Raw genomic sequence first — 26,844 nt, forward strand, 5'->3', positions numbered from 1 at the left:
AGACAGTATGCTTTGTAGAGTTCATACCCCACTCTACCTGCTTTTTTTAGCTAACAGTCATGGGTTTTTCTATATATATAGCATCAAGTAAACTGTCATGCCAGACTGTACTTTGGAAGGATTTTACCAAAGTGTAAATCAATCTGATGATGTGTCATATTTTACCAAAGGATTCTAAATAAGTGTTTGAAGAGTAAATAGGATGAAGAATCATGCTGTTTAAAGAAACAAGTGAAAGATATGGGAATTTTTATCATTTTCATATTTAAAAAAGATCAAACCTCAAGTCTAATTCAAGGTTTATGAGAATGGTTTTGACATCAGATAGTAATTCATAATCAACTTTTATTCATCTTCGTATTCCCACCCCCCATTAGCTTACATAGTAAGCAAGCAAATACTCATTAGATGAATCAGCTTCTCAAACCTGTGATACAGTACATATATATCTATTACAGATGGAAAATGGATGCATAGCATTTTAGGAACTTATTAAAATGTGTATTATATAGAGGCAGAACTGAAATAAAAAGCCTGACCCCAACCCAAACAAGTACATTTCTATCTCATATCAATTTAAGAACTGACTTTGAGAACAGTAAATTGTTATCTTTTTATTTTTCTCTGAAAATTCCCCAAGGTTAACTTCAGGATAACTTTGTCTAAACCCATTATATTTTCATTTCCACTTCCTAGATTTATATTCTTTGGGCAGCATGTTAATTCACTTTTTAAAAAGTAGTAAGAATGCTAATCTGAAAGAAGACCCAATTTTCTTAAAGAGAAGTTATAAGCAATTGTAAACTCATTGGCAAAATTTGAAAGAGCCCACTAATGGAATTGGATGAAAATGTTACCCATCTCTCTCAGAGAATAATTTTAAATCGGTATTATCTCCACTAGTGTTGATAAAATGACAGAATTAATGGGGAATAAATGGAGTGATAGCTATTTTAAAAATATTTTATTAGAATATTAATTTAATCAAATGAAACAAGAATCCTTGATGGATACTTTGACATCAAAGATGTTTCATTTATCTATTTTGACCTTCCATGGTTTGTATAATTTGTCCAACCTGAAAAATGAATTATCCCTTTGCTTAGTATACTCTTATTTAAAAGAAAAGAGAATATTCCTCTTAATAGGAGTTAGTTCTTTGTGCTAAAGAAAAATAAAGAAAAATGAAAAGGATGTCAATTTACTGTTCTTAGTACAGTATTGCTAAATATGTAAAAATTAGTCTCTAAGTGCAAATTATGGCAGTAGTCAGTGGTTCCCAAAATGAATTCAATCACACTTTTACATTAAAAACACAGAACACTTCCTTTTGAACACACACACACACACACACACACACACACACACACACACACACAGCCAAATCTAATCAGCTCTTCAATAATACCTATTTTAAAACAAAAACAAAAAACCCTTCAGAAACAGTTTACTCAGTTGATAATTTCTTCCAGTCTACAGTCATTAATACCTCTAACTTAAAGGCAAAATGAAATTCAAAACAATTTGGGTGCTTATAGGCAAATCCTGGGGAAAAGTACAGTTTAGGAATGGAAAGTAATGGTTCAAGTAACATTTTTGTGAAACTGGAGATTTTACTCGTGTCCATTGTTGATGGGAAGGAAAAAACAAGAGCTTACTCCAGAACAGAAAAAAAGGAAGGGAGAGAAAAAAAACCTCTTTAACTAGGTCACTGGTTAAAAGAAAAATTTTACAAGCTGATGAATAGTACTGTATAAATTAGTCAAACATTTTATTATAATCTTTATATCAAAAACACGTTTTATTCTGAAAACCAGGAAGATTGTGATGTTACATAAGTATGATTCAATAATTCCAGTCCATTTTTATGGGTATTAAGTGTCTTGTCACCTCAGTTAGTTAAAATAAGGTGCAAATGAGGCCACAGTCACAGGTCTGATCACCACGTGGATCACTTAGCAATATTTGGTTTCTCAAGTTGAGGCATGTATTCCTAATCCTAGTTATCCATCTTCCAAATGTTTGCTACTAGTCTCAATGGGACTGAACCAAAGATTATAACCAATACAAATCAAAGCTCATGTACTTATAAGTCAGAAGATTAATCCTCAAATAATGATAGCATAATTAGCATTGTCATCTAATTCCAAATAAAATGCATCATGAAATATCCTGACATATTTAAAGTGAATTAAATAGGAAGTAGTAAAGCCCAGAAGTGTTCTATGGTAACTGAGCTATACAGAGGAAATGACAAATTGAGTAAAAGCCATCATTACCAATAAGGATCACAAAATTCTTAAAAATAAGTAGTTTGCAGCTTGAGACAGTTTTACGAGACTTTTAAAAGGGAAGTCCTTCAGCTACATCAGAGTGAAACAAACAATAACTGTAATTTAAAAAATCAGACTCTTCTTCTTTGTTCTTATAGGCCATTAGTATTCTTTTAAAACTTGCTCCCTGAGAGATCTCAGACTATATCAAGTAAAGGAATTAAGAGTGAGCTTGATCTTACTTAAAAAAAAAAAAAAAAAATCTGTATTAGCTTTGTTACCTTTTAAATCACTATAACCCTAAATATTAAAAAGCCAACAGGGTAAAATGAACTGAAGAATACGGTTTTAAGAATACTTAGAGGATTAGTGTCTGTATAAATTGATATATCATAGTCAAGGATTTATCTGATGGTGCCGAAAATACAAATGTAATATTATTTTAAGGGGAAAGACTTTAATTTGTGTCACCCAGCTTATTTAGTAAAGTAGATTATCAACTATTGATTTATTGCTTTTAATATGATGAAACACCAGATTTGACAGCTAAATTAGCAGTAAGATACAGGTACATTTTTATCTTTAATTGTTTTTGTAGAGTAGGGCATATACATATCCATATAAAAAAAGACTATAGCAGATGCCTCCTAGAATCAACCAGCAGTTCTTGTAAACAATTGCATTTGTGCAGATTTTCATACTTTGATTCCAAAATTGAGAACAGATTAAAGGCAAATTTAGTAGCAAAAAAGGTCCAGTTTGACTTCTTACAACATATGTACCATTCCTCTCTTCAGGGAAAAAACAAAAAACAAAAACAAAAAACCTAGCAGCACATAAAAAAAATTTACAAAACGTTTCAGTACTCTTTTTTTCTCCTCCCTTCAAAAACCAAACAAAAATAAAGTGCAGCACCCATAAAAGTGTCAAGAAAATAGCCAAGTTCTTCCTTTCTTGTAACAAAATAGCACTTGGCCTCAGCAGTCTTAACCAAATTATACAGTGTCCATCATTTTGGGTTCATCATCTTCTTTATGTACCACTGAGTTTAAACTGCAGAGAGCTGTATTGATAGAATACTGAAGATAATCTGGATTCTGGGGGAAAAAGTACAGGGAAGAAACAATGGATGATAACCAGTTTTATGCCAGATATGTAACTACAATTTCAGTTTTACATTTTCTATTTATCTGCAGTATAGCAGAGTAGGAAAGATGAACTTTAAAGTCAGACTTGGTTGAAACCCAGGAAGATAAAGAGAAAAATAGACTATTACCACTTAATCCAAAGCGATGTGATGAAAGACAGAATAATGTATGTGAAAAATAGAAACATAATAAACACTACCTTTTTTCTCCTTTTAAAAAAACTGTATAATTTTTATTACTTAATCATACAAGGCTACATCTTCCATGTGATTATATATACATAGCTATTGATAATTTAAAATATAAACATCGCTTTAAGCCAGAAATGCATTTTTAAGATTACCTAATTACAACAGTAAATACTAAAAATGCAAAACACCTGAATAAGGGAAAAAAAATTATTTACTAAGTAAATATTACAGCTATCTTCAGAGTTTATTTTGGTTTCTCAAAAGTTAAAATAAACGAGTGAGAAATTAATCTTTTGAGAGGTACTCATACCTATATTTTAAAAATTGAGAATAAAAGAACAGTTTAATTTAGGTCTTGTTTATTTTTAAAACAGAACTCATAAATGTTCCATTTGTCCTTTTCTGAAACTAGGAACAGAAAACCTTATTCGATAAATGCAAAAATAAAACTGTTATTTGTTAAAGCACCATGAATAGGGACATAAGCCATTAAGACCTAGGGCTTCAGGAAATTCTTCCTCAAGAATTCAGTTTTGTCTACTCAGTTCTAAATATGTGCTAGCTACTTAGAGTTTTACTACTGTATCACCTAGTTTCATTTATTTTATTTACAAACACTGATGAGGAAAATAGTCTAAATGAGACAGATAGGGAGGCAATGTTTTCAAAAAATCCTCTGAAGTAGGATACTTTGTGACTCTTTTATTGTAAAAGTTAAAAAGATAGCCAGAAATTGGATTATTCCCAATCAGATCTTTATGAAAGAAGTGGCACGAATAACTGGGACACTAATATAACATTGGACCTCAGTTCTAATCCTGCCTCTACCACTTAGTATAACGTAATCCTTAAAGAGAAAATATTTTAACACAATTTAATAGAATTAAAAGCTAGTCTATAGAATAAAGCTAAGGTAACTACTACTTATGTCTCTATCCAAGAGGCTTTGGTTTAGTTCTCTCAAAACTAAGGGTAATGGTACTTGGCTTATAAGATTGTTGTCAATTAAAAAAAAAATTAAAAGTTTAAGTGTTACCCAAATTTAAGTATTATAAAATCATTAATATTCTCATTACATTCCCCCATTCTAAAGAAACAGTGTATTAAGATCTTTTTTTGACAACTGAGGCCCAATTCCAAAGGCCTTCAGAACATAAGTCTCTAGTAAGACTAGGCTCTGGTTTTCCATGATGGAATTTTGTGTATTAGAATTGGCTAAAGAGATTCTCCAAAACTCATCTAACCCATCTTCCAAGGAACTGTAAGATGCCATTATGAAAAGACTTAAAAAACAAAAAGCAATCAATATACCTAACCATATCTATACTTAAATTCCACTGATTACCTCACATTCTCATCTAGTAAATATTCTCAACACATTTCTTGTTCTAGTGACCAGTTCTTCTCAAGAACACATGACTAAGCGCCTTGTTCTATTTCTTGTATATGAGTCAACAAAAGTCTATGGTACAAGTTCATGAACAGTCAAGTAGGACAGAAACCCTGGATTAGAATATTAGCTCCATCATTTTTGTACTGATTTCAGTAAAATTACAAACCTCCATAAGCTTCTTCAGTTTATTCATCCATAATATGAATCAAAATGAATCACAGGGTTCTTGAGAAGATTAAATGATACAACATGTAATAGTGTTTTGTAATCCATAAACTGATATAATAAAAATAGGTTTTTATTATTATGGTAAACTTTACTTCCAAATCTCTCAGTTACAACTTGGTCCCTCAGGCTGCTTCTAATCTAGCTGAAATCTTACCCAGCTCTCCTCTCCCACAGGAAGACTAGACTAGTATGCTCTTCTCCCAACATGAAGAATTGGTCTGTTAGCCCAGATGAATTAAGTCTGAACAACCCTGGAATATCAGCAACTCAAAAGTGTCAAAACTGTATAATTCCAGGCCCCCCACCAAAATGACTAAGCATATATCAGTTGCTACCTGATATGCAGAACAAGAACTTACTTTTCTCACACCAGAAGCAACTTTTTGGTAATATATCTCATGCTATTTTAATGTGTGTATCTTTTCCCTCTTGGGTTTAGAATCAATGACATCCTTTAAATTTTTCTTTTCCTTTGCATTCATGATGTAACATCTTAATTTTAAGAGGTTTACATACTGGACTTGACAGTGACTTTGTTATAAAGTTCCCTTGGAAAGACTAATTCCTGTGGGCTATTTCTCGAACTGAAGAAAATAATCATCACTATATTTAAACAGCATTAAGAAATAAGCTGTAGGACAAATCAAGGGGGAATATTACTTCCATATGTACATCTATCTATGGGGTAGCATGACTAATTTAAAAACCAGACCTTGATTATTTCCATCTTTGAGAATAATACTTCTGGCTGAGTTGAATATGATCAATTGCTTTCTTTAAATCGTCCCTTTGGCCTACCATATATGTAACTGAAATGGTGAAATTATAGAGATATAAGGTCAAGATACTGAAAATCTCAATTCCCACCTTATGAGATATAAAAATAAACACAGGGCTTTCCTCACATTGTCTTCTGAATGAGATTTCCTTTTTCACTGTGTAGGTAACAGACTAAACTTTAGGCTAAAGCTGATCTTAAAATCCTGGGGTATTGAAATGAGAGATGACTGAGCTCAATTAAAATGCTACTAAAATCAAAATGGGCAGCGACTCTCTAACAGTAACTTAAAATTCTAAGCAGATTCAGGCAGACTAATGGTCTAACCTCCTCTTCTTTTTGCCATAAATTCTTTCATGTTAGTGACATGGTTTTATCTTGATCTAACAGCAGACTTCGAAGAGGCTCAAACAGCTGGCCAATATTATCAGAAAAAACAGATTAGCATAAGCTACACTAATGTGACTAAAAATGTTACATCTGGTAGGCAACACCAACAATTAATAAGATGTTATTAAAAAAACTCAAGTAACAGATCACCTTAATTGCCACTTGAATGCATGCTTTGAAGGTAATTCACCATAATAAATTCTTAAACAGTATAGTTCTATTCAGAATGAGATGTTCCTCAAAGATATCCTGGGAAGTTTATGATTGAGATGATCAATAGCTTAACATCTTCCTCTTAAGAATGCTTAGGTACAACTTATCTCTTATGTATTTAAAAGAGTGAATTTGGTGTCTCTCTAAATACCTAAAATATGGAAGAGATTTAGTGCCAAAACATGGCATGACATAAAACTCAAGAGTTATCTTCTGAGGCAAGAATATTTAAAATGCTTACACATATATTACACATGAGAAGAACAGTCCAAAAGAACAAAAATTATATGAACTAATACATTTATAAAATAAATATTTACTTTTCCAACCTACCTGTGGTAACGATTCTAATAAACCTATAGATCCAACACCAGAATGGGGAACATGATTCTGAATTGTCATAGGTTGAAAACTTGATGATTGGGAATAAAGTCTGACTCTTGACTTGAAAGCTTCAAGTTCATTTTTGAATGCTTCAAAATAACCTTCTTCTTCTGCCTGGAAAACACAAAAAACACAGATTATGTTTTTCAAGAATTTCAGACAACATAGTAAATTCTAACAAGCATATATCAGGTCTGAAGTAGAAGATGTAAAGATGAGATAAATAGTTTAAATGTAGAAACAATCAAGCTCCCTATTAAGATTTTTGAAAATTTCCTGTTTTTCAGGAATAGTAATGATTGTTTTTTTCCACTTTCCTCTGCTTCAGCAAAATAAAACAAAAAATAACCCCTCTTTAAACATACACACACAAATACAACAAGAGAAAATAGGCTTTTTCTGTATTTCTCTTGATTTATATAGATTGACAGGATCTAAATAATCCTCATATTCTTCTCTTCCCTTCCCACTGCCAAGCAACAACCAAAGGATTTTTTTTTTAGGCGAGGCAACCCTTGGTTGACCTCACAGATTGCAAGAACTTTGTCAGCTTACAATCCCTTTTTTAAATTTTTTAAAAATCTTTTACGCCTACGCCTATAGCACCTGGTCTTCCTAGGTGGTCTCCCATCCAAGTACTAACCAGGCCCAACCCTGCTTAGCTTCCAAGATGGGATTGGGCTTGTTCAAGGTGGCATGGCTGTAAACGAGGATATGCTTAAAACCTTTTAATTCTCCACCACTTAAGAGCAGAAGAGTTTATCAAAGTCTCGTTCCTTAAATATCACTGGGACCATTTGTCTGCAATGCTATTTTTTCTTTAATGTAGTTTAGGTTGTGTAACCAGATTAAAATCTGTAAACTAGATATTAGCATCAGTATCTATACAAATAATGCAGACAATGTTCTATGCTGCCATTCTTTTTATGAATTTAGAATCGTTTCCTTAATTATAATATTATGGCAGTTCACTTTGGTCAATATATGGTACTCGTGGATATATGGAATGTTATCCTTCATAACCTAAAGTAATCCTTCTGAAATAACTATGTGAACTATTAAAGGAATCAAGCGGCACAACTACTGATCTTACTGCATGCCTAAGGCCTAGGGATTTAGATTTAGAAAGACCTGACACTTTTGTTTTATTAAGTAAACTATGGGTCACTTGCTTAATCTATGCTAATTTCCTCACTTGTAAAATAGAAATAATAATCCTCATAAAATGGTATGAGGATTTAATGAGTTAATCCATGTAAAGTGCTTAGAATAGTACCCTGGCACAAAGTAAGCACCCATGAAAGTTATTCCGTAATTTTAAAAACTTATTATGAACACAATGTTAAGATCTAAAGACCTCAGTGCCTTTAAGTTCAATTTTGTCAAAGCAAATTTCAAGCATATAGATAGGTTGGCTATGTTCCATTATCCTATTAAGCACTAGTTCAAACATATCCATTAATGTAAGATGAAAAGAAAGTATGATTTTTTTTAATGCCTATGCATTAAGTGAAAATTTAGAAGAGTCATCAGAAGCCTAGCTAAAATATCAACTAAATCATTTACTCATTAAGACTCTACTGTTTTGGGAAAATTTCCTGCTTAGTTTACACTTTAGAAGAGTTTAGAGTATTTAAGGTAGGATTAGTACTATCCTGATATATATATTTGTTAATTTAAAAATACAATGTTTTTCTCTATTTATAAAAGAAAAGATGTTCACTATAGTATATAAAAAAAATAGAAATCATTTCTAAGTCCACCATCCAAGTATAATTAAAGTTAAACTTCTGGTATGTTTCCTTTTAATTTCTAAAATGTGTCATATGTGAAAAAGTATGTAATATACATAGTTTATTAGGCAAAAACCCTACTATATAACCACAGAAATTGGGAAATAGATCATTACTAGTTCCTTAGAAATCAGTTCCTGAGAGCATTCCCTCTCTCTGAGGTTATAATTATAACTTCTGTCTTAATCGCTCCTTTGCTTCTTTAGTTTTATTGCTTATGTATGTATCCCTCAACAATATATTTACTCCTGCTTGTTTCTGAACTTCACAAAAAATATTTTTAAAATGGTACTGAATATGTCTTTCTGTAACTTGTATTTTTCACTCTTATTTTTTTATCCATGCTGACTGATGCTGATTAGTATTTTACCAAATGAATATACAATTTATTTATTCTACTGTTAACAGGCATTTGGGTTGTTCCCAGGCTTTTTTGCTGTTATAAACAATTCTGCTATGAACATTATGGTATCTAGTGCACACCTACAAGAGTTCCTCTAAGGCAACAATCCTCAAACTTTATGGTCTCAGGACTTTTTCACACTCTTGAAATTATTGAGGAACCTAAAGAGCTCCTATTTATGTGGGCTGTATCTGTTAATATTTACTGTTAGACATTTAAAAAATATTAACTAAAACATAACAAACTCATTATGTTAGCATTCATAACATTTTTATTTAAAAAACTATTTACAAAACAAATATTTAGTGAGAATATAGCTGAATTCACACATCTGCTTCTATTATCAATCTCTACTGTACACTCATGAGAGAATAAGAGTGAAAATAGCAAATAACATCTCAGCATTACTATTATGAAAATAGTTTTGACTCAGGGCCTCCCAAAAGAGTCCCAAAGACCCTCATGTCCCTGGACCACATGTTGATAAATCTATTCTCTAAGATATATACCTAGGAAAACTTCTGAGTGCTGGCACTTGTTCAACTTTACAAAGAAATTTTCCGAAGTGGTGGCAACAATTTATACTCCCTACTAATCTAGTGAGTGTGAAATGGTACTTAATCTGTCTAGATATATCTATTTTTCTTTACCATGGTCTACATCATTCTGTGTATATACATATATACTTCTTTTGACTTTATAAAAAGCATTATCTCACATTAAAGATTTTTCAAAACATAATTTTAATGGATGCATAATATTCTATGTACCACACTTTTTTTTAACCATTCTTCTTTGTTGAATTTTTTAGGTTTCCTGTTTTTTCATTACAAAAGTCTGATTTCTCACTAAGCTGTGAGTTCTATATATGGAGGATACTATATCTGTTTCATTCAACATTGTATCTTCAACATCTTTTTTTGCCTGTTATCAGTACCTTTTATTATTTTCAAATAATTTATATCATTTTAAAAATTCTTCCAATTACAGCTGACATACAATATTAGTTATCCTCAACATCTTAAATAGCTGTGCTTTTGCATTAGTAGGCACTCAGTATTTATTAAATGAATGACAGAACATTAATTTTCCTGCATACATTTATTTGAATAGGTCTCAATTTCACATAAATGCTATAGTACAGCTGCTTATATAGCTCCTTTATGTCTAAATTAGCATGAAATAAGCAATATGATTTTTCTTTCCACTAAAAAATCTAATGGAAGTTAGCCTGTGGCATCCTGGTTGGATGGCTTCTTTTGATGTGTATAGACCAAAGAGGTCTCTGGTAAGGCCTAACCTTCCCATTTAACAGTACCAAATAGTTACTTACTTTGGCTTTCTGGAAAAATAAACGAAAACACCCTCTTGGATCCACATTACAGTTTTTGGCCATTTCCATAATAAACTGCATTACAACAGCTTGATGTGCTATTTGTTCCATTAGAGCCCCTTTCTGAAAATAAACAGATTAAAATAGTAAGAAATATCTCTTGAAATATATTTAATATTGTGATTACTATTTGGATTTTGAAAACATTGGAAAATCATTCATTAAAAAAGAAAAAGGTTTATAGCATATGGGAACAAGAGAGATGGGAGAACGAGGAAAGCACATTAAAGTTTCCATATGCCAACTTAAACAACTAAAAAATATTCCCACAGTAAACTCAAGTAGATTTTAAAACAAACAAAAAAAAATTGTAGTTCCATTTAATGATCTTTCATTTAAAGTAATGTAAAAAAAATACAAAACAAAAACCAAAACAAGTAAACCAGAATTCCACTAAGGTTCCCAAAAATTCGAGGGTTCATATGATACCTGTTCAGCTTCCAGGTGAAAACACCATAAAATAAGATATTTAGCAGTTTCTTCACATACAAGGTATGGATGGTCAGACAAAAATCTCTGACTATCATCCCATCGACTCAACATACCTGTAAAAAAAGAATTAAACCATGAATATCAAATACTTTCTTCTTGTAAGCAAAGAAATGATATTTTAAAATGATTCCCTTTAAAGACAATTCAAATGACCCCAGCGATATGTTATGGTAAAAGAGCAAATAAAGGGATAAAGCTCTTTTAAAGTAATACCCAGTATATTGGAAATAGCTTCCAAAAATTCACAAAGTTTTATTTCGGATAATTAGTCACACTTAAGTAGAGTGAATGGTTTAATGCCCAACCTCTTGCATCTAAAGAGTGCCCAAAGCCCTGGGCAAACTGAGATGGCTGGTCATTCTAGTTAATACAAATGATTTTTAGATACTCAATATTATTTATTCATATAATAGAATTTTTTTCTATTATAAAGATATAGAAGACAGCAAAACCTCGTGCAACTATACTTAGCAAACCAAGATCTAGAAGGTTCAGAGAAACTACATTCTAATTTATTAAAAGATGTCTGAGATGATGACAGCATGAGAAATCAATCAGAGTTATAAAAGCAAATATACTTTATCTATTTTAATCATGTTAACCGTTCAGTCAAAATGACTATTTATACACACAGAAAACAAAATTTAAAAAAAAAAATTAGTTAAGCATATTTCAAAATATATCAAATTAATCCAAATAGTACTTAAGGTGTATCTTCATCTTTATCTAAATTAGTAAGAAATTAGTTGAAAAGTTGATACCAGGCCCATGTCTTCCAAGACTCTGGAATGCAATCCAAGTTTAGAAAGTCTCTAGCTGGAATCTCTAATTACAGCTACTATTCTGATGTGTTTACTTCAAAGGAGTATATCAATGCAGTCATTACTCTGGCAAATGCTTCTTTTTCCTTTACTACAATAAACATACAACACCAGAAACACTTGCTTCCACCCAGCAAGGACAACATTAAACTTTCAGTCTCTTCTCAGGTTTCTATCAACTCTGTGCCATAATTTAGTTCAAGGTACTTTGGCTATCTCATCATCCCACATGACGGTAAGCTGGTCTACTTCACACTGACAGAACTAGGTGAGCAGGAAGTAGCAGGTATCCCAGATGTCTTGGTAAGATATAAACATGCCAGAAAGTGAGAAATAAAACACAGGAAACTGTTGAGAACCTATGACCTTAGTAACATTTCTGGGGATCCAACAGGCTGCACCAAGTAGGCTATCTCCTCCAAAGTGAAAAGTCAATGTGCATTTCCACTAAGAAACAAGTACAATGTGAATCTGGGTGAGGCTATCAGGTCTGGTTGGCTTTAAAGACAGAAGGGACTGGTTAGTATTATAGGATGAGAAACTGGAAGCCCACACATGCAATGGCAAAACAATTGCTTATTCATCATTTGTGGATATCATGTCGGCCTTTTCCCTCGGCCATCTCATTGCTTGCATATTTTTTAAACTAAGGGGTCATGGTGGCAGACTTGACATTATGCAAAGATTCAACAGCATGGGATTTCCTGATCAATACTCCAGGATAGCCACTGAACACCTAATTTGCCAGTAGCAGAATCCAGTGCTGAAACCTCAATATGGCACCATATGCTGAAGAGACCAGCCAACCATCAGGTAACAGGTTGATTATTTTGTTACCATTTCATCTTGGAGGGACCAGTGGTTCCTCACAAGCCCATTCTAGATCTGATATTGCTTTTTCTTCTCACCAAGCTTCTACAAGTAAAATACATCTGTGGTCTTACTAAGTGAGTTATTTCCCATACCACATTATTTCTTAACCCAGAAATTCATTTTATAGCAAAAGAAATGAAGACAATGGGCTCATGAAATTCATTTTTCTTATGAACATCACTACCCAGAAACAGCAGGTTTTATAGAATGGAAAAATAATTTTTGAAGTCACATACAGTTATAGTGACGTGGGTTACTTACTACGGCTTGTGAGGCTGGGATTTTTCCCCACACGAAATTGCTTCTGACCAAGTTTACAGCAAAAGGGAGGGAACTGTTTCACACCCACTAGGTTTCTGATGATTCCAAAGCAACTAGCTTACAGTATGCCAGCTGGCTGACAATACCTTGAGGGATACTGTTCTACCAGATGCAGTCATGCTCTGAAAGAGCAATCAGAATATGGTACTCTTTTCCTACAGCACAACACATAGGCTTAGGAAGTAAGAACTGTAAGTGAGAGTGGTAACTCACATTATTACAACTAAGACTCATTTACAAAATTTTTGCTTTTTATCCTTATGACTCAGGGCTCTACTCATTTAAAGATTTTATATCTATCTAAGGGAAGACTGTTTATCCTTTTTTTTCTATTATAAATAATACTAGAATGATAATAGTATGTACAAGAATAAACTTTATTTCTTCAGATACTATTTTTGAATTAAATAGAATACACAGCTTATTTTTTAATAAAATTATGAGGAAAATGAATATTTTATGAAAAACTGCATAAAAAGGAAAAAATTCTAAAGTAGTATTCATTGTCTTGACAAAACTGAAGGATGAATGAAATTCTAAATGTTTTGGGGGAAAAACATCAACAGGAAAAAGATCTCAAAATGCCATTTAAAAAGCTTATTAATATAAAAAACAACTATGTTTACTAAATTAACTCATTACTTGGGATTAAAAAAATATGCCTTGAATCTTAACTCCTAATACTTTCCAGTAGCATTTTCACTCCATCAGTTTCATAAAACCTATGCATCTTAGAATATAGCATGCTGTTTCTTAACTCTGCCTTTGCACATGCTGTTCCTTTGCCTCCCTTATCTACATGGAAAACTCCTATGTGTTCTTCATAATTTAGTTCAGATGTTACCTCCTCTAGGAAGCTTTCGCTTACATAAATCCCTATCTCACCACTTTTCCCCTACAGAGAAAACTACTTTTCAGTTCTTTGTATACATATATCTATTACTGTATTTATCTGAATAACAGTTCGAGGATCTGCATGAATTATATAACATCATATCCAAAACCTGGAAAAAAATGAATGCAAATCCTATAACCATATGATTGATAACCAGATACCAAGCAAGCAAAGAGTAGTCAAGAAATGGAAAGAGATTACAGAGTAAATAAAGACTGTGTCTTAGATGGTAGTATTGTATAATAACAGAATAACAGATTTCATTTGCGTCTTTTCACAATTTGGTTTACTCTGTCAAATCCATTTTTTTTTTAATGACCGCCCCACCCTCACCCCCTGGCTCTCAAAAAAGTCTAAAACAAGAGCTGTACAACAGAAGTAGCTACACAACTAGAGTTTGTCACTTATCTTCATTTTGGTCCCTATTTTATAAAATACATTTTGTACACATATTTATGATAGTGAACATCACAAAAGAAGGAAACTCAAATAGAAGACTTACCAAAATGTCTGATTTTTTGCTCATATTTCTGCATAAATGATTCTGATTTATCATCTTCTGTTTCTTTTCTTTTACCTTGATTAATAAAACTCTAAGAAAAAAATTTGAAGTTAAAATCAGATTTTATATTCTAATTGACTCTTCTTCCTCAGATACTGAATGTCTAGCAATCCTTCCTATAAACCTATGAAAAGGTGATAGAGTATTATACTGATGTAATATCATTAAATTTATCTGTTAAACTCTATTAAACAATCAAAATTTACTTATACCGGAGTTTCATTAGTTTTGTTTAAAATGATACATGTGTGGAAAGTTATAAAATTATTTTAGAAATTATACAGAAAAATAAATAATTAACTTTTTTCTTAAACTAAATTTCCCTATCAAAGGTAGGTACAGAAAGATCCTTTACATGCATAATTCATGTTTTGCATTATTCACTTCCATTAAATATTTGCAACTCTAGCATAATCTTTTAAGTTCTTGCTGGAAATAAACTCAGAAATTAAAAGAATATAGAGAATAAAGTATATTTACTATAATTTTTTTTTTAAGTCAGTCATTGACATTTCTTTTTTTTTCTTTTTTTAGGCGAGGCATCCTTAGTTGACCTAACAGACTGCAAGGACTTTGTCAGTTTACAATCCCTTATTTTTTTACTTTTTAAGCCTATAGCACCTGGTCTTCCTACGTGGTCTCCCATCCAAGTACTAACTAGGCCCAACTCTGCTTAGCTTCTGAGATCAGAAGGGATTGGGTTTGTTCAGGGTAGCATGGCCATAGACTAATATAAATTCTTTGATAAGACATAAACCTAAAACAGACCTTAGTTCTAAACTTTTCTTAGGAGAAGCCAGTTTGTTTCTGAAATCAAGTACAAATTTCTTTTAAGAAGGTGCTTATTTTCAATTAAATAAGTTATAAAACAGACCAAGATGAAATTTGTATCTGTCCAAAAATACTGGCAGAACAGTTTCTCAGAACATTCTATGTACACAATTACACTTTGAGATCATCACTGCCAAAAATGAAAACTGCAAACTAGCTCTCTGCCAGTTTACAATCAGGAAGCGCACCAAAGTTTATAAAAGCATTTTTTCATTTATATATTCTGCTATCTAGACCAGCACTGTCCAGTAGAAATGTAACTGAAGTCACAAATGTAATTTAATATTTTCTATTAGCCACATTAAAAAGTAAAAAGTAGATAAATTACTAACATTTATTTAACCTAACATATCCAACATATTATCATTTCAACATGTAAGCAATACAAAAAATTATTAATGAAATATTTTACTTTTTTTTTTGGGTACTAGTCTTCAGAATCTGGTGTGTATTTTACACTTACAGCACATCTGAATTCGGACTAGCCACATTTCAAGCGCTCAATAGCACATTTGGCTAGTGGCTATCAAGTTGGACAGCGCAGATCTAGATCAGTCCTCTCAAGTCTCAAGCTCCCAGACAAAATCAATGTACGATTTTGAGCAAATGACTGGAACATAAAGATAGTTCTAATTAATTTGTGGTATAAATGTAGGCCTTGTTAGAACCTAAGTTTAAAAAAACAATTAAAAGCAAGAGACAAATGAAAATATACTCTTTGTGACTACATGTTAAGAAACCTTAACTTTATAAAACAAAGAAACATTGTTCTGACCATTCCCTCTAGAAGAAAAATATTATTTTGAATAGTGTTGGGGTAAAATAACACTTAAGACCCACCCCTTCGAACAATATATAATGACATAGTGAATCATCCACATAAAGAATGAGCCTGTTGTGGAGGAGGAAAAAAATATATAAATTGGTACAAGTACAGAAAAAGTCTAGATAGATAAAACTGACTGTTAACAGTGGTTATCTCTGGGAAATGGAACTGATAGTGAGGGAAGCCTTTCAATTCTGTTTTACATACTTATATATTTTCTTTCTTTTTTTTACAATAAGCATATTGTATTCTTGCCATTTTTCTTGATTAAAGAATAAAGCACTAATAGGGCTAGTGGTATACATTTACCTATGTGTACTTATTGCTGTAGCAGAACCAGAGCTGGTCTAGGGGAAAGAAATTAAGAGTGCTTAAGAGGATGGGTTGAGAATGGATGCCAAAACAAAAACAAGTAGCTACAGACTGAGAAGTCTAGAGACTAATGATGGTTAAAGATAAAGTGAATGTGGACTCAGACAAGAATAAGCAGTCCATCCTTGAATCTTGAAAGTGTAGTACAAACAGAAAGAAGTCCTACTTTATACATTAGTTGAAAATAGAGTTTTAATGCCCATATCTACTTCAGATATAAAAGTCAAAGAATAAAGCCTATATAATCCAGTAAGAAACAGAAAACTGCTCTCTAGTTAATTAACTGGTTAGTTAATAAACTAACTTGGCATAAGAACTGTCTAGCATTTGCACTAATAATACTTGTAATACTAAGTCCAGATTACTACCTGAGGGTTACTAACTACATATTCGTAAATAACAGCGACAGACTTTATTTAGTAAATCCAGTAACTATACATTAGTGTTATAAAATCGATAGCATGCTGATAGCACCGAAACATGAGAAAGTGCTTGTAACATCTGAGCTCTACCATGTGCAAGGCCCCATGCTACATGTTTTAAGACATTACTTTAGTCTTCATACTTACTCAGTTGAGCAAACTGAGGCTTAGAGATGTTAAGTGACTTGTCCAAGGTTACAAAGCCAGCATGTGACAAATCTGAGATTTGAGGCAGTCTGATTCCAGAGCCCACACTTATATTCAGTGTGTAATGCTGTAGCCACATATTTGAAGGACTACCCACATTAGACACTATGGGGATACAGGTTTTTGTAATAAGCACTTTTCAGGAACTATCAAAAATGAATACTGTTTACAGGTTCTGTTGCTTTGCCGGCAAACATACACAACTGGTTAGTACAAACACTTGTTTTTTTTTCTTCTTTCATTATGGTGCAATAAAAGGTCGTACCTTATTAAAAACATCCTTGCTAATGGCATCCACATTCCACAGACACATTCTCTCTCTTTGTACTAGAGCCTCTTCTTTCTGCCGCCATTCTTCTTCCCGTTGCCTCAGTTCTGATACTGCTGTTTGTGCTTTGGCATGTTCCTGATCCAAGGACTCAGAGTTATGCAGTGCTAAGTTACCAAGTTTTTGTTGAGCTTCAGCAAGATTCCATTTGCATGCCACAGAGCTCTTCACAAACTCTTTCTGCTTTTGGCAAGCCATTTCAATTCCATGGCTATACATCTGGATGAAAAATAATATTTGTAAGAAATGAAGAAGGCAATGGGTATGTTTATATAGCACAGTTCAATTTTTTAGCAATGGACTTCTATATAATCTTTTCAGTGCACAGGTACCCTGCCTTCTGTGTATGCAGTTATTTTTATACTATAGGCCTTGTTTCACCAACTAGACTCTAAACTTCCTTGTTAATCTGGACCCCTCCCCCAAGAACTAACAAAAGGCCTGGTAACTAGCACACTATACTGCACATAGCTTGTGTTCAACAAATATTTGCTTTATAGTCTTCATAACCCTGAAATAGCAGAATGAAAAAAAAAAAACTTGACTCTAGTTTACCACCTTATCACTTAACATGCTGAAAACCAGATCTTCAGAGTTTTGCTCTGCAAGTTCTTCAAAGCAAAGAATCTTTTATTTAAAAGTAATCATTTCTTGGTTTCTATTTTCTTTCTATATTATCCCAATCCTTGGGGATCTGAGAAGTCCTTATTGGCAATTTCTATTTACAACTGACCATATCAAATAGATACCCTTTAACTTAATCCTAATCAAAATAGGCAAAGTTATTTTTTTAAAAACCCAACTGGTCCACCCTGGTGATTCTGTTCCACTCAGAAGCAACAGTAGTTTTAATATTTACTGAACCACTACATATAAGGCACTGAGAAGAGTGCCTTATAATCCTCAGCTCTGTGAAACAAAAGGTGAAGGCACATTCTATCTGATTCCTTAGCCAAAATGTAGATCAATGTCAAATTAAGTATTCAGAATAATCTTATTCCAGTCTGTTTCCTTATCTGCATCACTATTCAAACTCTTATAATTTCACACCTTAATTATTTAAATATAGCCTTTCTCATCTCAAGCCATTCTCCACTCTGCTAGACTTGATCTCTCCAAAACACAAATCTGGTAATTTTACTCTTCTTAGAGTCCTGGGATAAAGTGCAAACTGTGACATGGCATTGTCTCTCATGATCTCACTGCCTAGTATCTCTCCGGTTTCGGTTCTAGTTACTCTTCCACTTGTTTACTTATTCTTTCCATCTACCCCTTTGGCAGCCCCTTCTGTCCCTCCCCCCTACACCAAACTCCTATCTCCATTCAGATTCTGGCATCACATCCCTGAATTTTCTCTTATTCCTTCTCTCCCCACCCAAGTTATGCATATTTCTATACTGTGTTCTCAAAAAATATTATTTGTTTACTCAACTATCTTCTTTAGAAGCTAGAATTCAATAAATCTTCGATGAATATAAATGACTATCCACTTCATGGAGCAGACTAGTGGTGGTAAAGAATTCTGAGACAAGTAGCATGCAAGACCCCTATTCCCTAGCTCAGTTTTCAGGCAAACTTAGATGTCTACCAGGGCAATTGTGGACACTGTTGTAATTCAATGGTTTAGGTACTCATTTAGCAGATCTGGAGCCTAGGCCCTAAGAAACCAAGTAAAGTATTTTTATTTTTTGTTTTCTTAGAATAGAATCAAGAATGAGTACAGACTAGCTATGTTTAAGAAGGGGCCAGGAAAAGGTGAAAAGTGAAGCTATAAAGTTTATATTGTAAGAAAAGACAAAGATATACCAAGAAAGGAGATATACACAAATGGATCTTGCAGTTTTAAACTATGTGGGAGCAAATTCTTAAAGCATTTCTCAAATCAAATGCAGAAATCTTATCTGCAAATTCTAAAAATGATTTATGTTTAAATTCTTCTCCACAGACTACACAGACAACATTTGGCCATTTGCGCAAACTATCCAACATGTATTGAGATGATTAAATAGTCATATTTTATTTGTGAACATATTGAGGTTTTAAAGGGATATTAACCATAATTTTAATGAACATAAATTCGAAAAAGGAACTCTTAACATTTAAGGTCTACTAATGTAGCTTTACATTAAAAAAGAAAAACCCTCCCAAACAGGATCTCTACATTCCAAACTGCCTTTACATTAATTGGATCTCAGAACTATGCATCACATATGATATTAAGATGTACAGAGTCCCCATATTTGGTAAAATTAAACCAGTTATTTTTATAAAAATTATAAAATGTTTATAAACTGAATTAAAACATTTTATTATTTCCAAATATTCCAATCCAAAACTTAAGTCCTAAAGCCAACAAGACAAATAAATAGGTTATAAACATATGAACTAATTTAGGATTAGTAATTACTTTGCAAATTTTAACACCATCCAAATGTAGTTCCAGCCAAATAAATTATACATTACATCATAGGATGGATAGTGCGGTAGGTGGGAAAAAACACTGTACTAGGAGTCAGAAGTGGGTTCTAGTTTTAATTCTGCCACTCACTAGCTACATGGTCTCAGGGAAGTCACTTTTAATGAGGGAGATAAGCCTATTCACTTCTAAAATCCCTTTCAGCTAAATAAGCTTATAATTCCAAGTGTACAAGTAAAAATTAATACACAGCTATTTTTTAAATTGAGTTTCTTAGGTTACTTTTGTAATTCAACCACAATGCACTGAAATTCTTCTATCCTCTCCATATGCCTTCAAAATTGACGATGGCAGCTGCTATTCATTCCTTTTTTCTCTTTCTGTAACACATTCATTATGTGGTTATATAACACGTTTTGTATATAAAGATGACACTAGTGATCCATAATTAGTGGGTGACTACTGACCTATCAACTCCTAAAAAATGTCTTGCACTTTCCCAGTGACTGCCTGGCCGAAGTACAGTCTGTGGTTATGAAACAGCATTTTTCTCTGTGAAGCCAACCTTGTGAGCTAGGCATAGGATCAATGACCCTACACTTATCGGCTAATGACTTAAGTCACTCGTATTTATTAATAGCGAGCAGGGTAAATCCAGACAAAAACTGTATTAATTCAATTAAACTCTTAGGGACCTCATTTTGCACGAAACCTAGAAAGTAAACATTTGTAATTCATTTCATTGAACATATTAGTCTTTAGACCATGATGCTAAAATATTCTTCCAATTACACGCAGGTTAGGAGAAAAACCAAAACAAGGTGATATTGGGTACGTAAGTACTTCTTAAGACAAGACCCAGAAAAATTCTTAAATGGTATTGATCACATTTAGATAAATTTCAAAGGTACGAATGCTGGGGTGAAAACCATGAGTAACATCAGGAATCTTAGGAGGAAGTCTGAAGGAAAAGGCAAACGTGTGCCCATAAGTTTTTACTGGAGAAGGATGTGAAGCAAAACTAAAACAACTGTAAAGGGTAAAATGGTCACGCGAATGGGAGAGATTTACGCCAGCATCAAAAGCGAGGTTTAAGGAATTTGCTCCGATGTCAAAAGTCAGTGAAACTGGATCAGAAATCTTTTTAAGTCAGGAGCTCAGTGAATGGATCACCATGCACAAGTATGTCTTCAACGGAATAAAACTCTCGGATAAAAACACGCACAAGAGGACAAAGGGTCGATGTTACAGCATGACTAGCCCCCAATCTGGGTGCTGACAAGATGGGGACTGGGGTGGGGGGAGGTGGAGGGCATCTTCCAAGGGTGAGAGGGAATCGGCCAAGGTGAGATGTGCATGGAGGCAGAGGTTGGAAATATATGGCAAGTCCCTCTCCAAAGTCCTTAGAAGATGCTACAATAGCGGTGGAATGGCATCAGGCCCCCAGCTCCCGCGAGAGAGGTGGGGGCGCAGAACAGGGCACAGATGAGGGTCGCAGGGGACTCTGGGGACCTGGCGACGGCACCTCCCCTACCCTGCAGAAAGCGGGCCCCTCTCACCTGGGCGCCACCGCCCGGCAGTTGTGGGCAGCGGGGAGAACTCGGGGATACGTCCAAGTCACTCTCTTCCTCAGCCTCACCCTCTGACCGAGGGAGGTTCCAAGGTCCTGGCGGCGGCCATGGCTGTTCCATGTCAGGCTGCCCCAGGCCCTACAACGCCCACTGCCAACAGACTTGACGTGAGTGAAACCAGCTACGCCGAGCCAGCCGCCCCAGCGGGCCGGGGCCGTTACCCAGAATCCCTCTGCTGGCCGCGACGCCGACGCACGCTCCACGCTAGCCTGGGCCGCGCCACCGGCGGTAGACGGAAAAAGATGGACTCGATTTGGAACGTCACTTCCGGCTTAAAGGGCGGGGCTGTGGGTTGAGCATCCTGGCTGGACGTTTAGTATCTGGGTATGGAAGTCTTTTTCAAAACTTGGTTTTCTGAAGCTTTCAGCGCTGCTGATTACTCCGAACAGCGCTGCGGGTTATGTAGTATTAAGTATCCGTTGTCATGTATTCCCTACGCTGTAAATAGTGGGTCCTGGGTGAAGTGTCCACGTGTTTAAAAACTGCAACTCACTGCTGTACGTTGATGTGTAAACCACTATTTCTGAAGCGGGAATTGAGGGAAAAGAAGGGAGAATTTTGAAAAGCGGAGCCAATTTTCCTCTCATTTCGAGTTACAAACAACGAGTTCTGCGAAACTTGGCTAGGAGAAGGACGCCAAAGATGTCTTGGGCTAAGCATCACTTTAAAAAATTAAGACGAGTCTCATTAACAGTGAAGGGATAGGGAAGGCTTCTTGTGTTTCTACACATCTCATTTAACCCTAAAGACTTGTCCTCTATTTATCCTATTTAGAAGAATAGGCTCAACATGCTTAAGGTCACACATATAAAGGGGAAGAACTAAGATTACCCCAGGGAGTCTGAGGCAAAACATGCACGTTTAACAAGTATTGCTGTCCTCGTATTTAGATGTATGAAAACGAGACGCCATTTTTTTTTCAATCTATCAGATTGGCAAACTTTTGGAGTTAGTCAATACCCAGTGTTGACAAGATGTGAGGAAATGCTATTAGAGAAAATGTCGTTTGTGTAACCTTTTGGGAGGGGCAATTTGACAATATCAGAGGATTAAGTGCTTTGATTCAGCAATTTCACTACCAGGAAATTAGCGGTTATTTTTACACCAATGTGCAATGATTTACAAAGACGTTTACTGCAGCATATTTTCTTTTTTGTAGCAAGAAAAAAAACCTGAAACAATCTAATTGCTCATCAATAGAGGAACTTAAATAAATTATGGTCTATTAATAAAATGGGATATTATCAGTTTTTAAAAAGAATAAAATAGGTATAAATGTGTTGATATAGAAATATCTCCAAAATCTGTTGAGTTAAAAAAGTTGCAGATTAGTTACGTGTGTGTGCATATCTCTATGGAGAAAGAGAACGATCTAGTTTGTGTAAAAACAAGTGTGTGTATGTACACAGTGTGTACATATACGTACATGTGTATTGAAAATTCCCAGAGGGTAAACAAGAATTGTTAATGATTACCCTGGTGGGTAAGTTTGGGAGGAAAGTTTCTGAGCATCTTTTTTCCACTCTCTTATCTTTCCTGTATTGTACTGTTTGAATATTTCCAATAAATATATTATACCTTAATAATTACAAATAAAAGTTGAGAAGCACTATGTCGAAACCTTTCGAGTTTAGGCATGAAAGCCATGGGAGAAAATATGACAGCAGCTAAAGCATGAAAAGAGGGGAGGCAAAAACAGCTTTGTTCACTTGCAGCTTTTTTTTTTTCACATAAAAGTTCTTAGTTTATTAATCCTCTCATGAAAAATCTGATCACCAAATAGTCACTGACGAATCTTTACTCCTGTTGACCAATCTCCACCTCGCTTTTTGCCAGCACCAACATTGGCTTTCACATTCCCTCTAACTTTCTTCATTCTGTTCTTGCATACCTTTCGCTGTTTTCTTGAGGCCTTTTTCTTCTTATAAAGGCCATGTCTTGCAAGTCTATATTTGGGTTCATTTTTCTTTACATAGTCCAAGGGAATCATAAATCATGTCAAAGCCAGTTGTCTTGCCATCACAAAAATGGGTTCGGAATCCAAATACAAAGATGATGTCTGGTGTGGTCTTGTACATTTTGGCTAGTTTTTCCTGAATTTCTGTCTTAGGTACTGTTGCCTTTCCAGGATGAAGGACATCGATGACCGTTTGTTTCCGCTGAAGTAGCCTATTGCTCATGAACTTCCTGGTCCAGATAGTTACTGTGTCATTCATGATAGTGGCAGACCCTCAAGCAGCCAGGGAAAGAAAGAGCACTTGCAGCTTTCATTTAAAGTAATTTATATTACTTTTATATTTAATTTATATTACTTTAAATTACTTTAAAAATATTTCTCATAAGCTCCCAATGATTTCCCCATATACATCATTGGCCAGAACTGGCTTAAATAACTTTGATTCATTCCCGGGATCTAGATACATTGCCACCCGAGCAAGCCTGGGGTTCTATTGCCAGGAAGAAAAGCTTATAGGTGTTAGGTAATCACATTGTCTGCCATAACTGTTTAAATTCCTGTGATATCTAGTGCTAGCGGAAGTCTTGAGTATCATCTCTTAACCAACTCTACCCCCTGCCCACATCTCTCTTAATATGTTCATTGGCTTCCCTCAGTTCCTCAAACCTACCAATTTCTTTGCCCTTTACATTTGTTGTTCCCTTTGCTTCACTTTTAATTCTTTAAAAGTCATGCTAGTGGTCATGCTTTTCTTTTTAGATCTTGGATCAATTGTTATACTCTTAGAGAGGCTGATCTGTTCATTGGGTCTAAACTAGGTTCTTTTTCCCTCTTTAACCTGTAACCTATCTCACCCCCCTGGATATTTCCTTCCTAGCATTTATTATACTGTTATTATCTTATTTATATTCACTTATTTATTATTTCTTCCTACACTAGAATATAAAGTCCCCAAGAGCATAAATTGTTTCTTGTTCACCCTTGTATACCTTCATTGTTCAGAAGGGTACCTAGCACATAGGAGGTACTCAATATACTATGTGCTGAATAGATGAATAAGGAACTAATGAATGGAAACAAGGATAGAAGGAAAGGTGTAGGATTAAATAAAGATGGAAGAGGGTAAAAAGGGAGTGGAAATTGGTATATTTTGGTAGCAGAAGAAAAGGTGAAAATAATAACACCAGAAGTAGCCTCATCTTAGCTATTGCTAACTTTGGCATCTAAATCCCATGCCAAGGCACAGTAGACACTTTTTACAAGCCTTGAAATTAAATCTTACTCTTTTCTACTTTCCTATATTGGATAATAAATATAATTTCTTGGAAATTGCTTTGGGTCATATTAGCCTACCTCTTTGAATGTATGTAAGACTTCTACTGAAGGGAATTTCATAGTAATACTACCAAGGATCCTCTTGATGGGCTATTTTACAATGGAAGGAAGGCCACATAAGGATATGATTGTTTTTATTAAGTATTGTCAAAGGCTTTTAAATTGTTATGAATTTTTTAAATATACAAAAGTATAGAATTATAAAGTAAACCCCATATATCCATCACCCAGATCAACAATTATAGAGATTTTGCTACATTTGCTGTATCCATTCCTTTCATTCATTTCCTGGAGTATTTGAAAACAAAATCATAGACATTAGATAATTTCTACAGTATACCTTAATATGTATCTCTAAACAATGTTGATATTTGCCTTACATAAACTCAAGGACATTATCATATCTATCAAAATTACTTGCTTGATATTATCTAATACCCAAATCATAATCAAACTTCCCTGATAGTCTCAAATATTTTATGTAAGTTGGTTTGTTTGAATCAGGGTTCCAACAAAGTCCATATATTACATTTGGTTGTCAGGCCTCTTAAGTATCTTTTTGTCTAGAGCATTTCCCCATCACCCTTCCTTTATTTTTCAATGTCATTGATTTATTGCAGACTATTTGGGTCAGTTGTCCTGTAGAATGTCCCACATTCTAGATATGTCTGCTTCCTTGTGGTATCACTAACATATTTCTATCTCCCATATATCCTTTAAGTGAAGTTAGCTCTAGAGTAACACTGCAATAAAAGTTTCTGTGATCATAGAAATGGTCTCCCTGCACTATCCAATACAGTAGCCACTAGCCACATGCAGCTACTGAACCCTAAATGTGACTAGTACGAGTGAGGAACTGAATTAAAAATTTTCTTTAGTTTTAGTTAATTCAAATTTATATATACATGTGTGTACATGTATATGTGTGTGTGTATGTGTGTGCATATATATGTATATATATTTGTAATAATGAGATTCCACCTTGTCAGGGAGAGTGGCCTGGGTGGGCTATGTAAATCTGTGTACCTGTGCTATCCCGCTCATACAGTGGATGACACCCTAGGTAAAGGGTATAGAGTGAGGAAAAGAAAGGACCAAGAAACATTGCTTAAGCAAGTAGAGGAGGATGAACAGAGACAGAGAAAGAATGGCCAAAGAGTTGGAGAGAAACCAGAAGAGGGCCGTGCCCTAGGAGCCAAGCAAGGAGAGTCCAATTATATCCAGGAGAGTTGTTAGGCAAAGTGAGTCCAGTTAAGGCTAGGAAGAACATGGGATGGGACATTGTGTTTCTAGAGAATCTATGTTTTGGGGGCAGTGATGTGGCAGGATACACATGGATTTTAGTGTGGCTGCTTCCCTTTAGCGGTGTGGACTTGGGCAAAAGGCTGGCTGGCTTCAGATTCTGCATCTGTAAAATAGGAATAATAACATTTCTCTCAGAGAGTTATTGTAGGGATGAAATGAATTAGCATATGCAATGTGCCTAGTACTTCGCAGGTTTTCAATAAAGATTGATCCCTCCCTTCCATTATATCTCTAATCACTTATTTATCTGTTTTGATGGTCACTCTCCTTGATATCTTAGCCTTGGTTTTGGTTGCTTACTTGTGAGGATAAATGCAGATACTTTTCCCATATATCACTGTATGAGCCTGGGTGCCAGCAAGCTGTTGTGAGCTGACAAATCAGTGCTCTGGATACTGTAGGGAGCCAAGTACCCACTTGTGCAGCTCTTAACATGTAGACAGAGCATTGAGGATTGGATAAGGACACAATATACTCTCCTTCATTATACTGAGTTTTTCATTTCCAGTTAACAAAATGAGTACCTAATTCTTGTCTCAGGACATCTTCTGGTACTTGCATTTTTCAGTTGTATAAATTTCCAATGCAAAATATTAGTAATAAACTACTTATCATAATTAAATTTCTTTTAAGAGACAGTATTGGCCCTACCAAATTTTTCCG

At 34.4% G+C, this 26,844-nt stretch overlaps 2 protein-coding genes and 3 pseudogenes across 6 annotated transcripts in view; 1 reads left to right on the forward strand and 4 right to left on the reverse strand.

Annotated features, from left to right (window-relative positions):
- The window catches only part of CDC37L1 (cell division cycle 37 like 1), a 32,442-nt gene extending 10,619 nt beyond the window's left edge, over positions 1 to 21,823 (reverse strand). For 3 of the 4 annotated variants that reach the window (XM_011376657.2, XM_011376655.2, XM_011376654.2), the window contains exons 1-6: positions 21,513 to 21,782; positions 17,475 to 17,756; positions 14,492 to 14,582; positions 11,017 to 11,132; positions 10,528 to 10,650; positions 6,948 to 7,112 (exon numbers count right to left, since the gene is read on the reverse strand). In XM_011376657.2, the coding sequence (XP_011374959.1) occupies positions 6,948 to 7,112; positions 10,528 to 10,650; positions 11,017 to 11,132; positions 14,492 to 14,582; positions 17,475 to 17,756; positions 21,513 to 21,644 (909 nt within the window). In that variant the 5' untranslated portion in view covers positions 21,645 to 21,782. Of the gene's footprint in view, positions 1 to 1,747; positions 3,371 to 6,947; positions 7,113 to 10,527; positions 10,651 to 11,016; positions 11,133 to 14,491; positions 14,583 to 17,474; positions 17,757 to 21,512 lie in introns of those variants that run through there. The other variant, XM_011376656.2, reaches the window with a different exon arrangement.
- Positions 7,593 to 7,706, reverse strand: LOC111730121 (annotated as a pseudogene).
- LOC111730115 lies at positions 15,161 to 15,279 on the reverse strand (annotated as a pseudogene).
- Positions 21,824 to 21,885: 62 nt separating the features above from the next.
- SPATA6L (spermatogenesis associated 6 like) overlaps positions 21,886 to 26,844 on the forward strand; it is a 33,924-nt gene continuing 28,965 nt past the window's right edge. The window contains exon 1 of one of the 2 annotated variants that reach the window (XM_023521276.1): positions 21,886 to 21,908. The gene's annotated coding sequence lies outside the window, so the exon portion shown is untranslated. The remainder of the gene's footprint in view (positions 21,909 to 26,844) is intronic. The other variant, XM_023521278.1, reaches the window with a different exon arrangement.
- Positions 23,301 to 23,842, reverse strand: LOC105303193 (annotated as a pseudogene).

The sequence above is a fragment of the Pteropus vampyrus genome, unplaced genomic scaffold (genome assembly GCF_000151845.1).
Source record: "Pteropus vampyrus isolate Shadow unplaced genomic scaffold, Pvam_2.0 Scaffold301, whole genome shotgun sequence".
In the NCBI taxonomy this organism is placed as follows: domain Eukaryota; kingdom Metazoa; phylum Chordata; class Mammalia; order Chiroptera; family Pteropodidae; genus Pteropus; species Pteropus vampyrus.